We start from the raw sequence: 16,857 nt of genomic DNA on the forward strand, positions 1-16,857 counted from the left end.
CGCACACGCACACGCACACGCACACACACACACACACACACACACACACTCACTCTGTTCCTTCTTCCTAATTCCTGTTATCTCAGGTTTGACTGCAGTCTGTCCCCTGTCCGTGTCACAACTGATGACTCAAACTTTGTAATTGCCTTTTAATCCTTTCGAGGATAGAACATGTGTCAGTGTCGGGTAATTCGGAGCGCCTGTCGCCGCGGGATACCGAGGAAAGCTTATGACACGAAGGTCGCGAGCGTGAATCACCGCCCAGCCCGGCCGGGACGTGTCAGACAGGAAAGTCGATGCAGGAGCGTTGAATTCTCTCCTGCTTCAACAGCTGCTGCCTGCCAGGTGTCTTTGAGCAGTGCATGAGAAGGCAGGAGGAGATACACGAAAAACAAACAAACACTGAAATGAATCCACATCTACATCCAGACGGTCGATGGAAAAATGTGAAAATAAAACCTCTGAGTTCAGTAAGCAAATAAAATCTTCTGCGTCTGCGAATCGTGAGGAAGCAGATTTGTGATATTTTCAGACGGCACTTCTCTGTGAACTCCCTCAGTATTCAGAGAGGCGAGCGCAGATGTGGGCTGAACATTTATTAGGATGACCTTATACCACATTCATAGACGCATCCTGAATTCAGATCAGCTGCTATAGTATTTCCAAAAGCCTTTTTTCTTTCTGTCTTTTCATGAATGCAAACCGGCGCTGAGTTATTTGTCAGCACTTAACATTCACAGATCTCATCCCACGGTAGAGAAAAAACATTTTTCTGACAGACCATCTCGTCCCTCCGTCCCCATTTTGCATTATTAACAACTACTGCTTGTCCAAAACAACACCGGATACAGTACAAATGTCATGTTTGTGCCTTGTTTTGAAGCTCGTTTTCATCTGCGAGCTAATAGAAAGATCTCATGAGGTCTCAAACAAAGTTCATTTTCTCCTGATTTGTTCATTTGAAAAATGGCAGAATGTTTGGAAGATATGCGGCTTGTGAGAAACGGGTCCAACATTTACTTTGGGGTGAAGGAGTCCCTCATAATCTGAGCTCAGGTCCACTTCTCCCATTGGAGGGAACAGACTCAGGACCTGCTGCGAGTCTCCCTAAAGGGCGGCGCAAACCCATGTGACACAAACACAGGAAACGACTGAGTGAAGCAGGAGGATATTTGCAGGTAAAGGTTGTGATTCCGCCTAAACTGTCGGTCTGTGAGGAGATGCTTCATCCGTGGCCGGTCTGCAGCGTTCAGTTTTATACATTCATTAGCTTTCAGCGTGGGACACTCGCCTTTGTTGTTTCACACCTCCTTAATTAGGAGGCGGCTCATCCACAGACGGATCCTATCATGGAGCTTATGGCTTGAATCTCAGCAGTTTACAGTGCAGAAATTGCTGTTTTCATTACGCTGATGTAAATAAGACGACCATTTATCTGTATCCTGACGTGCTGCCTGGTCTACATAACAGACGGACTGCTGCACTGGCACCGGATGCAAATCATTCACATCAGTCCTGCGATGGAAAAGCCTTGTTTGTTTGTTTGTTTGTTTGTTTGTTTGTTTGTTTGTTTGTTTGTTTGTTTGATCCAAATTGAAAACCTTACCCCTATCCACAGTTTTAGTTGCCATGGCAAGCTAGTTTAAGTGCAGAGCACCTTTGAACAGCAGGGTAATTCAGAAATGATTCACACATGATGTAAAAAGGCTCTAAGACAACAAAAATGTGCAGTCACAACCTCAAATTTACTCGACGATGTGAGAGGCCAGTGGAGCTTTTAGCAGCTAAAACAGCCAGTTCCCTCAGGAGCTGGTGGAGACCAAAACCAGAGCTAAAAGAGGAGGAATATCAGACGTTCATTCATCAGGTGGGCAGAAACACAGGTCTAAGATTACCTTCACGCCCACCTAAGATCCAAACACAGCGAGCCAGACGACCTCCAGGCAGATCCGATCACGATGTGTTTACACTCTGCATGAACGAGTGTTTCACCAGGTGTAACTGCTGGATGTGTAAATAAGCTGCTGTTTGCTAACGAGTCATATTAACTTAATATGTGACAATGTGCTGTGACTGGTCCCTGCGTGGTCACTTATTCCACGTTTCAGGATCGTGTCAGCAGATCAGAAAATGCTCACATGGGTCGTTTTTGGTACAATGATGAAGCAACAAAAACCTGTGTGCTTCTAAACTGGTGCTCTCCAAACCATCTGCGCCTTAACACCTCTTCTTCTCACTTCATTAGTCCTCCCTGTCATCCGCTGCTTCGTGATCCTCTTCAGATCAATCCGTCATTCATGTCGTGAGACTTTTCTGCCTTCCTTCCTCCTCTTCCTCTCTTCACATCTATCCTCTGCATTTCTGTCTCCTCATCAGTCCCCTCATTTCTCCCTCTCTCCTCTTTCTTTTCCTTTCCTGGCTCATCCCTTCCTCACTCCCTCCCTCTCTGAGGCCGCCGTGAAGCAGCAGCAGTGTCCCGGACATTTTCTCCATTAGTGTGAATTACAGTTTCCTGGGCCAGAGGAGCTCGGTGTGTGAAAACGCTCCTCTTACTCACAATAAGCTAGGCATCCATTTTTCCTAACGCTTGCCTTTTGTCCCAAGCACAGACAACAACAGCTCCATTAACAAAGCAAAGGAGGACAGGCCGGACGGCGGTCTACACACCCCACTGAGCCAGGGCTGGCCGCGGGGTCACGGCCAGGGGTCAACCTCTCTGTCAGCTTTTATTATGTCTGTGGTTACAGGAGGCAGTGACACAGCTTGAGACCAGCCAATGTCAAACGAGTCAGTTTGTTCTCAGCTTTTTCTCTCAGCGACACTAAAGAGGGATTGGCCACACTGTATAGTTTCACTGCCAAGAGCGCCCCAGTGCTCCCAGTCATGGCCGGCTGCCTGAAGTTATGCACGTATTCTCTTTAAGTATATTTCTTCACATCCAGGACGAACTCGTCAGTCTGGCCTGTGGTGTCATATCAGCCATATGTATCCACCTGTTTTATTATGACTGTATGAAGGTTTGCTATTAAAAAAGGCATCCATCCATTTCCCATAATCCCTTTATCCAGGTCACCAGTCTATCACACACACTGCAGAGAAAAACATTCAGACCAGCAGTTTGGAGTTTCCAATCAACCAAGCGTACCATGTCTTTGGACTGTGGGAGGAAACCCAAACACCAGACAACCCACGGTGAGTGGAGACAGAAAGGCTCCACCCAAACCCAGGACCTCCTGTGAAGCCACAGCGCCGACCACTGCACCACCACTGAGGACATTTATCCTAATGAGCTGCATTTAGCGTCAGTCCCAGCGTTTGAGTGAAGCTTGCTCATGAGCCAGTGGTGTCTGCTCATGAGCAAACAACACAAAAGCCTTGTGAGTAAAAAGAACTGCTGTGTGTAGTTATAACTCCAGCCCACACGTCTGCATGTTGTTAAAAGAATACAGGCAACATCATTTGTCTGTGTTCTGTTCAGAGTTCACCGAATATCTGTCTGTGTTATTGGTTATTACTGTAGCTGCTGACCCTTAACCCCTATTAAAAGAGTACTCTGCCATTCCACACATTAATCTACCTGGCATCTACATTTCCCACAATGCACCTCGACCACCCACCGTTTAGACAGTCAAGGCTAATGTAGCTTCAGTTCATCACACTTCATGCAGCTCCCACTGAAGCCACATAAGGCTTTATACATTTTTTTAACGTTAGCAGTTGCTAACGACACGTGGCATTTTGTCATGTATGTTTCAAACTAAATCTCACATATGTTACTTGACAGGATAAACTTAATCTCCCATCACCTTCCTGCAGCAGCTGAGTGCGGTGCAGTCAGTGCAGGTTCATTTCCTCGGTCACATCAGCTGCTCCACTCCCAGGCTGCACCAAGCATCCACAGTAAACTCTGTTTCTGCAGTCGTGTCTCCACCTAAAATATTTTGCTCCAGAGGGGGCTTCATCTGCAGGTGTATTTCCAGCAGCCCGGACGCTGCTGAACCATCATAGATATATTATAGGAATAGTACAGGCAGCAGTGATGATGATCCTCTGACTCTGCTGTGACTGCACGCTGCTGCTTGTCACTTTGATCATGAAGGTGACATTGCTCTACTGAGTACACAGGCTTCAGTATAGTATAGAATTGAGTTTTTATAGCATATAGTTTGGAAAATATTTCAGAGTCAAGATGAAACTGATAAAAGGGTGGAACTGAGACGAGTTACTGTTGCTTCAGCACTGCGGACAGCAGCATGGACGCATCAACACAGTTAGACTGCTGATGATTCAGAGTCATGGTCGGGGACAAAGACTCTAACTTTCACAAAACTCAGTCAGATTACAGATCAATGAGGCGGGCAGACTAGACCAACATATTCGACCAAACAAGCCCTCTGCTGCTGCACCCTCTGCTGCTAAACCTGAACCTTTCCTTTGATGTGTTTTCCTGGTAGCTTTGTAAAAACCGGCGCTGGTGCGGAACAAAGAACGAGTTGGCCCGTCAAAGTTCTCCAACCAGACAAAAATACTAGAAATCTTCAAGCTGCAGAGTTATGGATTTGTGCCTTACAGTTCCCAACAATGTTGTTTATTTGGCAAGACATTCGCATTTTCTTGCCACTAAACCACAAACAAAAAAGAGCTTTCAATGCAGCAACAATGGTCTTAACTGTAGCGAAAGCTTAAACAGAAGAAGAAGAGAAATGCTGCTCCTCCACCCTGCAGATACTAAACCAGCTCAGGCCTTGGTTTTCACCTTCACCTATTATTTAAAGATCCTTCGTGTTTACCCCTTTTGTAACTCCCTCAGCATCGTCATGCATCTTTGATGAAGAGTAACCCTGTTAAGAGCCTGCCAAAGAGCTATGTATACAGGCTGTGGGTTGACGGAGCCTGGGACAGTAATAGCTTTGGCTCTGCTAAGGCACTACTCTCACCCCCAACGCTTGCAAACGTGACGCCAGCCTGCTGCACAAATCTTACGCAATATCTTCAACTGGCTGCTGAGCATACAGTGATCAAAAATTTACTGAGGCTTTCAGACTGCGTACAGTTGGCATTTTTAGTCACAAACACTTAAAACATCGGATTCTGTGATCTTTAAATTCTTGGATTTTCTTTAAATAGGAATGTACCATTTAAAAAATCAGTGGTTTACTGATATCCTGCAGCTGTTTGCTGATTACTGGACACCTTTAGACCCCAAAAAGAGCATCGAGCAACTCACAAAAGCATGAAATCATTCATGATGTCTGCGACGGCAGGCTCCAGCAGCAGCTCCTCACACACGTGATCACACAGCACAGAATCATCACTAATTACAGTGAACACCATTCACACATAAAATCAATAACATGACTGTTAAACAGCCTGAGGGCCACTGAGCAGCATCCACCAGCTTTAAATATAAAGGAGAGAGCACTGGAGGCTGCGAGCTATCATATTTCAACCACATCTCATGAGGCCTTCTTATATTTCAGGCACAGAAACTCAATTACGAGGCCGAGCTTTTTGATTTCTTAGAATAATAGGGCTACAGGGCTGAATTCAATTAAGAGCACCCAGAATATATTTGGCAGTCTCTCAGAGGAAGGCCCACAGTGAAACGGATGGATTTTGCATCATTCACAGGATTAGTTATTGGTCTAATACGTAATAAAAAGCACATTTCCTGAGCGGAGGTTACATGTGCCTGAAGGAACACATTTAGAGGAGGGAGATCAATAATTAATGGTGACAGAGGCTCGGCGGTTTGGCGCAAACACAAGTGCGTGGTTGTCAAGTTGCACACGCCAGTCCGGGCAAAGCCCGTGATCTCATTCCTCTGAAAGCCTTAAAAAGCGTTGCAGTGCGCAACGCCACCTGTGGAAAGGTGCCTCAAACGGGATCATTTAACCCCTGCGGTCTGACGGGAGCGTTTCAAGATGCCGAGATGAGACACAGCGCCCTGTTGTGAAGTCAGTGTGTCTGGGAGGGAAATGCGCACATAGCGCCGTTTCTTCCTCCTCTCACAAAGTGATTTTCCACCACTGTTCTCTTTCAAGGTGTCGAGGGGCAGCTGGCAGGAGGCAGCGGCGGAATTACAATGCGCCCTGCGCAGTCTTCCTCTCTCCCCTTCACTGGCAGTGCATGTGCCCGCGGCTTCAACATCCGTGTGACCCAGTCCAGACAGCTGACAATGAGCCGCGCGCACAGCTGACGACGGCTTGATTGTTTGAGCGCTGGCGCGTGCGGCCCGGCTGGAGTCAGCCTCTGCTTTAGTCACAGCCTCATCATCTGCGCACAAAACTGATGCTGATGAGGGCAAGTAGCCACAGGCAACTAACGGGCTTCTACACATTTCACTTTACGTATGTGGCCAGAACTGGCTGTCAGCTGCCGTTTGAGCCGATCACATAAAGCGACACGCTGAGAAATGAAGTGACCTTGCAGAGCAGGTCTCCCGCTACAGTTTAGCCTAACGTGCAGGGACAAAGTGGAGGGAACCTGCGAATCAAGTCAAAAGAAAAGCCAATTGCCCACCTCATCCTGCTGCGCCTGATTGGGTCTCTGATTCGGCTGCTCCTTGGTGGCTGTCATTGTAAACTCCTCGTATGATCAAACTTGGTTGAATCCTGGATGAAAGACGGCCAGATTCCCGTTTTCCGTGGAGAAAAGTCAGAAGCTGAAGCGCCGTCTTGTCAACTGCGGAATGTTAACGAGGAGCGGAGCGGAGGGACGATCCGTCACGATTGAATCTGCGAGGTCTTGGTCGAGCGTCTGACGAGGAGCCAACGCAGCCTGTGCGTTCACACCAGCCCCGGGGAAGGGAGGAGAGTTTCGGACACGCTCGTTACCGAACCGAGAAAGCCGAAGTGTTCGCGCATTTTACGGCTCTGCCACTTCTCTTGAACGTCTGGGTGAGGAAGGGGCTCGATAACTCTCCCCCGTCGACTCCCAGTGACGCTGGTATTTTGGAGGATGGGGGGGGGGGATATAGCACAGAGAGGAGGAGGAGGAGGAGGAGGAGGGGTCTTCAAGTGGTCTTGTGATGGTTTCCCGGGAGGGTGGGGGGTTGCGCCTCATGATGAGAGTGCAGCACGAACTCTTTTGCATGTGGATGATGTCTTTGCACACTGTGAGAGTTCCCTTGAAACGGCTGAAACCCCGCATCACGCCCAGCCACTGATCCTGGAGCAGTGCGGGAGCTGTCCACGGTGCTGAAAGCCCGCCGCACGTTCATCTTCGTTTGTGGCGTAGGTGCACACGCCGCACCACCTCTGCCTGCCTGCGTCCTCATGAGCTGAGCACCGGCCGTTTTCTGCCTGAAAAACGTTGTTGTTTTGCCATAAAGGAGCTTTTCCCTGGCCTAAGGCGAGGAGCTTAAACGGTCAATAAGGAGAGCTTGAGCGCGGCTCGCCGCAGCTCGCTGTGCAGGGCAGAGATGTGATTGCATCGCTCTTTGAGTACTTAGCAGCCAAATGACACCTGTGAACCCGAGGCTATATCAAACCTACCGCCGGGTTTATAACAGAGCAATGCTTTCTGTGGTCAACTTTATGATGCTGGAAGCCCACATGCTGAAGCCGCATCGTATCACACACACACACACACACACACACACACACACACACACACACACACACACACACACACACACACAGGATGGGAGGCTGCGATATTAAGTCTCGTATCTTTAATGTCTCTGCCAGACTAGGATCGATATTTTATATCTGAGTTTGACTTGTGCGGTGAATCTCTGAGCTTATTGGGGATCGTGAGGCGTAAAAACTCACACATGCGCTAACACGAGGATCAGTAAGTCAGCCGACATCACGTAAGTACAATTTGCTCTGCTTGACATACAGATCATGTGGTTAGTTTGTAAAGGCGCTGCTAAGGATTAAAAGCATATGAAGCTGTTAAAGTTAGCTTCATCTCCAACGTTAAAGTTCTTTTTCATGCATCAATAATAATGATCCAATAATAGAATAAGTGCATAATAAGCACTTTGGCTTGTATTACTTTAAAGCTGTTGCTGATACTTCACTGTATGGATGTCAGTTATCACCTGAACCTGCGGCTCCTCGCAGCCTTATGGAGCTTCATGGTGAGTTCCAGCTCATTGTTTCTCTGTCCAGCTCACAAAGTGAACCTACATCCTCTTCATCAGTGAAAAAGCTCTAACCCCCCTACACTACCTGCCCAGCTGTTAGCGACTCGCTGGTGAACACAGAGGAACATTACGTGGATGAACAAACAGTGACTGCTGCACATTGGAAGAAGCCACTGTTTCCGAACAAATTCACCATTTCACCTTAAAAAGTGGTGAAACAGAAGGGTGAAAACAGAAGCAAACGCTGAGTTTGAGTGTCTTTATTTTGGCACTTTCCTAGTGTGAACACTTCAAACTGGCTTACAGTTAAGTGGAATAGATTTGGGAGAGTTTTTGTGCTCGACGCTCTGCTGGGACAACGATGAAGACGACTTTCCAGTCGTGGAAGCACTGCTCTGACTGAAAGCTCACGTCCCTCCAGGGACGCTCCTCCAGAGGCTGTTTAAGCATTCTTCTCAGACCTGTAGCCAATTACTGTTTGAAATCAGCTCCATTTTACTGATTACACTTCAAACTGTAGCTCATAAAACAAACTCAAAACACTCAGCGGAGAATTAAAATGAAGACAAACCAAATGAAATAAAACTGATCATTTTTTCGCTGTTCTTTTGACGTAAAGTGTGTGAAACTCTGCTGGAGGGATGAGCATCAGGTGGAGGGTTCAGTGTGTAAAACAATAGGATTCACACAATTTTCCTAAATTATTCAGCGGCCGCTCGTGATGCGTATGGAATTATCTCCGCTCTAATTTCCTTCATTTGTCAGCTACCTGTCGAGCTGCAGAGATGAGATCACATTAAACAGAGTGGAGTGGAATACAGCCGTGGTGAAAAAATACTCTGCTAGTATTGAAATAAAGGCTCGAATCGATACGTGTGCTCCATTCTGTAGACAAGGGTAATCAATCCACTTTGAGAAGTAAGTTTGGTCCAAATGGGCCGACGGCACCACTCAGTGCTGCTATTACAGCTGCATTATTATGAGGATCAGACACAATAACTGAGTTAGCTCAGCTGCTTTTCTCTAACAGCTTGCTCTCAGATGCTCTTCCTCTTCCTGTGCTCCCTCAGAATCAGCCTTGGATGGAGGCTCAGTGCACCCAAACGTCTCGCTCTGTTTTAATCTATTGTACATTTAAGATTGTCAGCGATGTCCGTCATGGCTGAATTAACCTGCTGTAACGGCCCAGAGCAAAAATGTGCTGCTTGGCTCGTATTCCCCACTTCACTGTTTCACCTGACGGCACAAACAAAGAAAGTTTCTGATCACGTTTTATGAATGAAAGTCAACCTGTGACCATTCATGGTCTCTGAGCGGGGGGCGAGCAGCATAAAGATGTGTTCAGGGGACGGTGGGATGTTTGTGATGCACGTGGGTGGAAAAGTGCTGCGCTCAGATTGGCTAACGTCAAGTCGTCATACTAAGCAACAGACTGGGACATCACAGTCTTCTTACTGGCTGTGGTCCACCATGACATGACATATCAAGCTCTCCATATCTGCAGATTCAGCACTCAAAATTTTTCATATTTTTTTAAACCAGGGGTGTTTGATTTCTGATGAAGGTGGACAAAACAAGCATCCACCAATGTTAGGCTGAAAAATGAAAAATGCAGCTGGTTCGTCATCATCATATCACCAAAAAACAAATGAGAGAACCAATCTTGGACTCTTTCTGTCCCTCTCGCTCTGGAAACTTGCAGCTGTTGCCCTCCTGATAACTCAGCCTTGATGTCAATTATCAGTTTAAAACATGAAACCGGGTATTTGCTCCTCAGAGAGCAGATCCACTCCACTTTCCACCACACGGTGACAACACGGAGTAAAGCCCCTGTCAAATATTTCAAGCAATTGGGAGAAATGTCAGCAGAAGACCTTCATATAGGCTGTGAGGGCAGACTAAACATCTCTCTCACCCAAAACACTGACGCTCAAATATTGACATGTTGTGTTTGACCTGCTCCACCTTCAGAATGTCAAAGACGTGAAATTACTGTAAAATAAACACGGCGTGTAACAAAGGCACAAACAGCATTCTGTGGTCATCCCTGAAGGTCGACGTGAGTGCTGCCTCTGACAACAAATTTGAGGTGAAAATAAAGAATAAAATTGGGCTTCGTTCTTTGTGGGTGTGTTGAGTGCATTAGCAGAGCTCACATTAGCATAAATTCCTCTTAACCTCTGCTTGTGTGCACCTCTTTCTGGGAGACTAATGGAGTTTGCCTATTAGGAAGAGGGAGTGATACACACACTGGATCTGCTTGGTTGATGAATATATCTGATAACCTTCAGTGGACTGTGTCATCCAGAGGTAAAGGCTGGATCCGCTCTGGTCAGCCTTCAGAAGCATCTGCAGAACGTGGCTTTTCTGCACGGCGGTGCGGCTGTTAGGGGCTGCACTGAACACTGAAACCCCTGCTGGGTGTCTGAACCTGAAACGTTCAGCCCGAGAGGATTGTACACACTGACTTTTTATGTGTTAAGCTCATCTTATACTCTTCATTATGATCAATATGCTGACTCATTCTCATCGTACTGAGCCCCCAGATGAATGGAAACAACAGGAAGAAGAACCTAAAACTGAGCTTTTGCCAGGAAATTTCAACTTATTCTTCAATGGTAAAAAACAGCTACCCTTCCACCCATCATCTGCTGTCGCTCTAAGGTAACTCATTTCTGACAACTAAAATTAATTAGCTATTAGAACACAGATTGAATGCTGCATTTTTACCTGCTACATTCAGTGTAACACCACATGATCTCTGCCTCAATCTAATCACAGAGATCTAACACTTACGCTACTTAGATGCAAACATATAAATCCTCTGAAACTTTGTGTTTGAATAAACTATTAATGAACTTATTGGCACGAGAGAAAATTAAACATGTAAAGCAGCTCAGTTTCACACGTATGGCTGCTGCTTATGGTGGATTCAGATAAGAAGGATGCAGGCGAGGGTCTAATTCATGACTAAGAGCGTTGCTTTCAGCAAGAAGTGACTGTTGGACCAGTTTGAAGCAAACTCATGGGATCTATTTAAATCTCTGAGTGGTCTGATGGGATGTTGAGCAGTACTGTTCAGTTACAGGTACCACAGAACAGTGACTGGGTAATTATACTGACGGCACAAATTAACAAGTATTTAGGCATGTAGAACTGAACTTTTTCAATCACCCAGCACATGATGAATAATTAAAGGGTCCAACAGGACACCAGCAGACAAAAGAGCCAAACTACATGTGTCATAAACAGGACACTTCATTTTACAGCCCAGTATTCGATCATCATTTTCTAAACACAACCTATAAAACTATAAAGTGTTTAACAGCTAAAGCTTTGAAGACACAGCGTGTTCCCAGGATGAGCCTCATGTCTGATCCACAGCAGCAACAAAGATCTGAAAACATTAATTCATGAATACTTTAAATTCAAAAAGTTTAACATTGCAATGTACCATTTGTTTTAATAATATCATAAAAGTGAAATAAGTCAGCGTAAATAATTTCCCTTTGACATCAGCACTGCTTTGTGACGCAGTGATAATAGAAATCTACACTTGCACACGGAAATATAAAACATTAAATAAAATAAACCGAGAAAAAAGTGTAGCTTTCTATTCATAGCATGAGACGTGAAGGTGAGCTGGAACAAACTGCATTTCTGGTGATTTCACGTTTTAGGACTTACTGCACACTCACAGCTAAATTCATGTCCACTTATGCAGCAGAGGTACAGTTACAGTGATTGCAGCAGGATTGCTGCAGGATCTGACTGGTATTTCTCTCCACTTCTCATCAAGCCCTTTGGAGATGTGCTCGTTCTGCGGCTTGTTTCAGGTCTGCTGAGGTTCTGTGAATGAACGGCGTCCCGCCTCAAGCACGGGCCGTGCATGGCGCTGTGAGAACGAAGGCAGCGGCGTTAACATTAAGCAGCCTGGACTGAACGACTGGCACAAGATCAAAGGCAGTGCTTTACGAGATAGAAGTTAAGAGTTTGCTTTGGTGCACTGGATCATTTCCCTCCCTTTGTTTTCAATAAAATTTCTAAGAAACGACTCTCACTGGCACATATTGAGGGCGAATGTGCTGCTCCAACAGTGCAGAGCCACAAACACCTCAGCCTGCACCTCCATGAGAGAGCCTGAGCTCGTATAATTGCTAAGATGAGGTGTGAAGGTAGAGCGCGCGAGCGAGCGGCTGCAAGGGTGAAATACTTTACTTTAAACTACCTGCACAGCTGTGGAGAGCCAGAGAAGGAGTGTGAGGGGGTGGAGGGGGGAGCGGGGAGGTTGGGGGAGGGAAAGGGAGCCCTGGGGAGGTGTTTTGCTGAGGTGTCCGCTCTTGATAAAGTATTTATGACCCTGGGGCAATTTAGTGCAGACATTCAGGAAGTCCATGCCACCAGACCGCTGATGAAAGTTTCATGACCAGACTCGCTGTGTGCCACTGTGGCTTCACCCAGCAGCTCCACACTCACACATCACATTATTACAAGCACTGCGAGCGCGTCCGCCTCATAAACAGCAGGCTCATCCTCGCCGGGTCGTCTTCGGCCTCCGTGCAATCCTTTTGTTTTCAGTCGCGTTGATTGATGAGAAGTCACAAACTGGAAGGTCATTATGTCTGATTTGGCCCTTTCTTTCATCTCCTGAAGGCTTGAACCTGTAATGCTGATTGAAGGGTTTGAGTTCAGACTGAAAGCGTCACTGCGGATAAATCTGGACAAAGTTGATAGAGAGGAATGTTTTCTCTCTCCCTCTCTCTGTGAAGCATACGGCTCACGCTCGGTGATTTATTTCTTTGATCGCTCTCCTCTTTCATTAGAGGCCAAACGATTGCAGGGAAGGCTCAGGGATTTGAAAGCTCCCTTACATTAACAGTTAACACAAAGTAAATCAAGCTCGGTCTATTTCCAATAAAAACAGTTGTCTTGAAATGTTGAGAGCAACTTAAAGCTTTGGAACCTAGAAAATAGATGACTGTCTGTATCATGTGCATTAATCAAACATCTATTGATGTATATATTATTCGGTCTTCTTGCCACAAGCCGACAGGGACCAAGCCCTGTTCTGAACTCCATCCTTAAACTCTTTTTTACTGTCAGTATTTGCATATCAGCACCAATTTCAGGATCCCAGTGCCATGAATACTGACATCAAAATGGTCGATTTGCTCCACAATTTGGAGTTTTCAAACGATCTGCCCGGGGTGCATGCACATCAGACACACCACATGACCAGCAGAGGCCTCTTTCATCACCATACACACAGAGCTAAGTGAGATCATTTTGCAAAATATTTGACAATCACAATCACTTCAAGTAAAACACTGCTCACAGCACATTTAACCTTTGCAATCTTAACTAAACAAAATGCATTTCAGGCTTATTTGGTTTGGTTTACAGTGATGGTTAAGAGTCAAAAGAAATGGAACGAGCCCAAAACAGTAGAGCAAATAATGACTTTAATGTCTTTGATTGTCTAATATGTGTTCTAATCTGTGACCGTGCATCAAAGTAATAACTGTAATTATATCATTAGACAGGATAAATGCAGAGTGTGGACTGATTGAGAGCCAAATGCCACCCTAATGAGCCTCACCAAGCTTAAATCTTTGCTAGGAAACATTGTGTGCTCCATCCAGCAAACAGGAATTCATTAATTCAATCGTATGCGGCAGAGCTGAGATGACACAGCGCCCAGGCCCCCCGCTGCTGACACTGCCACGTCATTCATTTTGCAGTCAGTGTAAATCATTCATTACTGTTGTGTTCTCCCACTGTGCTTGTTGATATCATCAAGGGGTGTGTCAGATGAGCTGAATGAAATCCTAATGAGGGTGTCGCCTACAGTGAGGAAGGCGAGCCGGCTCACTCTAAGATGCAGTTCAGTCAGACGCCTGCGTGCCCACCTGAGACGCTGTGAGAGCCAATCAGCAACGCCCAACCTGCAAAAACAGCCTCAATCAACCATCCAAACCTGAGCCTGAAGCTGGGAGCAGCTATGGACTGTCCATGGTGCTCCCTCCCTGCCTCACCCACAGCAGGGGGAGGATCTGGGCTAAATAAACAGAGTGAAGCTCCATTAAAGACGTGAACTCTGTCTCACCCACACGAACAAACAAACAAACGATGCATCCTTCACATCTTAATGATGAACCTGGACCTAACGGGAGTGTTGCGTGTAGGAGTTTTGGCAGCGGCGACATAAACAAACGCTATGGAAACTCACAGGGGAAACCTCAACACTGTAAAACACATGCAGACCAAAACCACGAAGGACAAACTGATCAGAAATCTGCTTGTGCCTTTGTGTGTGTTTTCCTGTATTTGTGGGGTCCCAACACCGGAAGCCCACTCATAGTGTGCTGGAGCTATAAAGTCAATCATTCAGTTTTAGGGAAGATTAGTGTTAAGGCTGAGGTCAGAGTGAATGAGCATCCAAACGCTCGCAGGTTTTGGGTCGACTCGTGTTTTGCTGACAGACAACAAAAGTTTCACTCTTCAGCTTGAAGTCCAGGTTAATGCGTCGTCTGCGTAGAGACGTCTTTGGGTTCAGGTTACAGCCACACATGCTCCATTATTCACAGTGTAATCGTCTGCACTAATGGTGTAATGCTGCTCCAACACCAAACTGAGACTTTGGGGAAAAAAGCAAAAAGCATCTCCTTCATGAAATGATGTCACGGCGAGCCAACAGCTCTCTGTCGCTCTGCTTTGAGTTCTCTTACGTTTCTCTGGCCGTCATTCCACTTTTACAGTATTGTGCAGTTCAGAATGTCATCAAACGAAGCATTTCTTCAGATTACAATGCAGGAAATCACTGAGCGAAGGTTTGATGGTGTGGGGTTGGATTCCTCCTCAGCACCTTCACATCCACAGCGTGCAGGTTGGACATTGATCCTGTATCATGACCAGTGTCACACTAGTGTTTTGAAACTACCCAAACATCAGTGTTTTCTCCACAGACAACACAGAAAACAGCTGCTGTATTCGTCTATATTAGACTTACACAGATCAACATTATAAAGCCAGCTACAGTCCAGAAACTGCAATGCAATTAACTCTTGTTGGTGCATAAATAAAATCTCACATGCTACTGTAATTTAAATGTCTTGTCATTATCGTCCACTTTCACTGTGAGTTCAGCTTAGAGGCACTGGAGTATGTTTTCATTAGGAACACATTCAAGCAAAGGAGCCACAGGCATCCAACCTGTGCAGGTGTCCTCGGCTGATTCACTGCATTGCTAACAGCTCGACCAGACTACGGATGCTGCAAAGTGAAGCACCAGAATTTCCCACAGGGATCAATAAAGCCCGGCATTTCACAGTCCATGATAACAATAGCACACTGCTGCAGCAGATCTTAGCGTTTCAGCAGAATGTTGGTGGAGGAGGAGGAACAGTTTTAAGCAGCAATGAGCTCCATAAAGGCTTGGACTTATTTGTAAGAGCAGTCTGATGAGTCTCAACAGGATTCAGTGCAGATGTTGCACAAATTAATCCTCCTTATTGGCCAAGTTGTGTTTCTTATAGTCAACACATCTCATGAAAAGATCAAATCCATCAATGAACTGATCTGATTATCGAATACTGTCTGTGTTTCCAGACCTGGTCTTACTCCTGCGTCACAGAGCACCACTGCTGTCCAAAAACACATCAGTGAGACACACTGTTGCACTGTGATTACCATGAACACACACACTGTAGTTTACCGTGACTCAAAGCCACACACACGCCGTCCCGCTGCCCCAAATACTCACCAGAGCAACAAATGAGGATTTATCTGCCACAAAGTTTCCTCTTTGAGTAATGTTTGTGAAAACCTACAGCGACCAGCTGTTTGAGGAAACGACTGAGCCTGAAGGAGCTTTAAAAACAAACTCTACATTTTCAACTTCCTCGTTTATAAAGTACATCTTTGGTCAGAACCAACGGGTTTGAGCTGAGTGAGGACAGCGTGCAGTGAAGCCAGCCTCATGCAGTAAAATGATAGGTGATAAGTGAAACAGCTTTGGCTTTATGTTGCTCTCGATGTGCCACAATGAACCCAACTTTACAGGAGGTATGTTTCACCTCTGACACATTTAAAAGCAGTTAAATACTTTGCAACAAAAATGCCGTTTGCACTGTACATTTCTCGATCTGCCCTCTTCCACTAACAACAGTCCCGACCTCTTCCGCTTAAAAACAAACCCACTTTGGAGTATAAGCGAAAACACGCAGACATGCCTCTGCTCAACACATAATGAAGATAAATTATGCATGTATGCAGCTCGAGGAGACACAAAGCATTATTCAAAATCGATACAGCCTCTGGGTCTTTGCATAACAGGAAGCTCAAGCCCTCCCTGCTTGATCAAAGGCAGGGCTGAAGCACTCTGCGTTCTCGCCTCTCAAAAGCTTGTTTCTGCATTCTGTGCATCATGGATCAGCAGAGGAAGGCAGCGTTTGGCTGCACAGTAAAGGGCTCTGAAAGCCCTCCGGCATTCTTTGACATTGGATGCAGCGTTTCATCCCCACCACAGAAAAGCCAAGGCGGCATGCGGTGTGTAAAGTCATCCTAATCATTGACACGAGTTATGCAGAACATGAGGATGTTTCCTTATATCCATTCTGACAGGCTCCAAGGTGATTAATTTTAAAGTCATGGCAGGATGGGAGACCTCTGGATTTTAACACTGACTGTGAAAGTAATTCCTGTGACGCAGAGGTATTTTATTTGCTGATTTGGAAAACTGTTCAATTTTCTAAAAACAGAAA

At 45.8% G+C, this 16,857-nt stretch overlaps 1 protein-coding gene across 2 annotated transcripts in view; it reads right to left on the reverse strand.

Moving 5' to 3' along the window:
- LOC139340365 (inactive dipeptidyl peptidase 10-like) overlaps positions 1-16,857 on the reverse strand; it is a 155,751-nt gene that overhangs the window by 76,410 nt on the left and 62,484 nt on the right. The window contains exon 1 of one of the 2 annotated variants that reach the window (XM_070976152.1): positions 6,523-6,950. The exons of the other annotated variant lie outside the window; for it this stretch is intronic. Coding sequence (XP_070832253.1) covers positions 6,523-6,579 — 57 coding nt within the window. The 5' untranslated portion in view covers positions 6,580-6,950. Of the gene's footprint in view, positions 1-6,522; positions 6,951-16,857 lie in introns of those variants that run through there. 2 annotated transcript variants of the gene reach the window in all.

This window comes from Chaetodon trifascialis, chromosome 12 (genome assembly GCF_039877785.1).
Source record: "Chaetodon trifascialis isolate fChaTrf1 chromosome 12, fChaTrf1.hap1, whole genome shotgun sequence".
NCBI lineage: Eukaryota > Metazoa > Chordata > Actinopteri > Chaetodontiformes > Chaetodontidae > Chaetodon > Chaetodon trifascialis.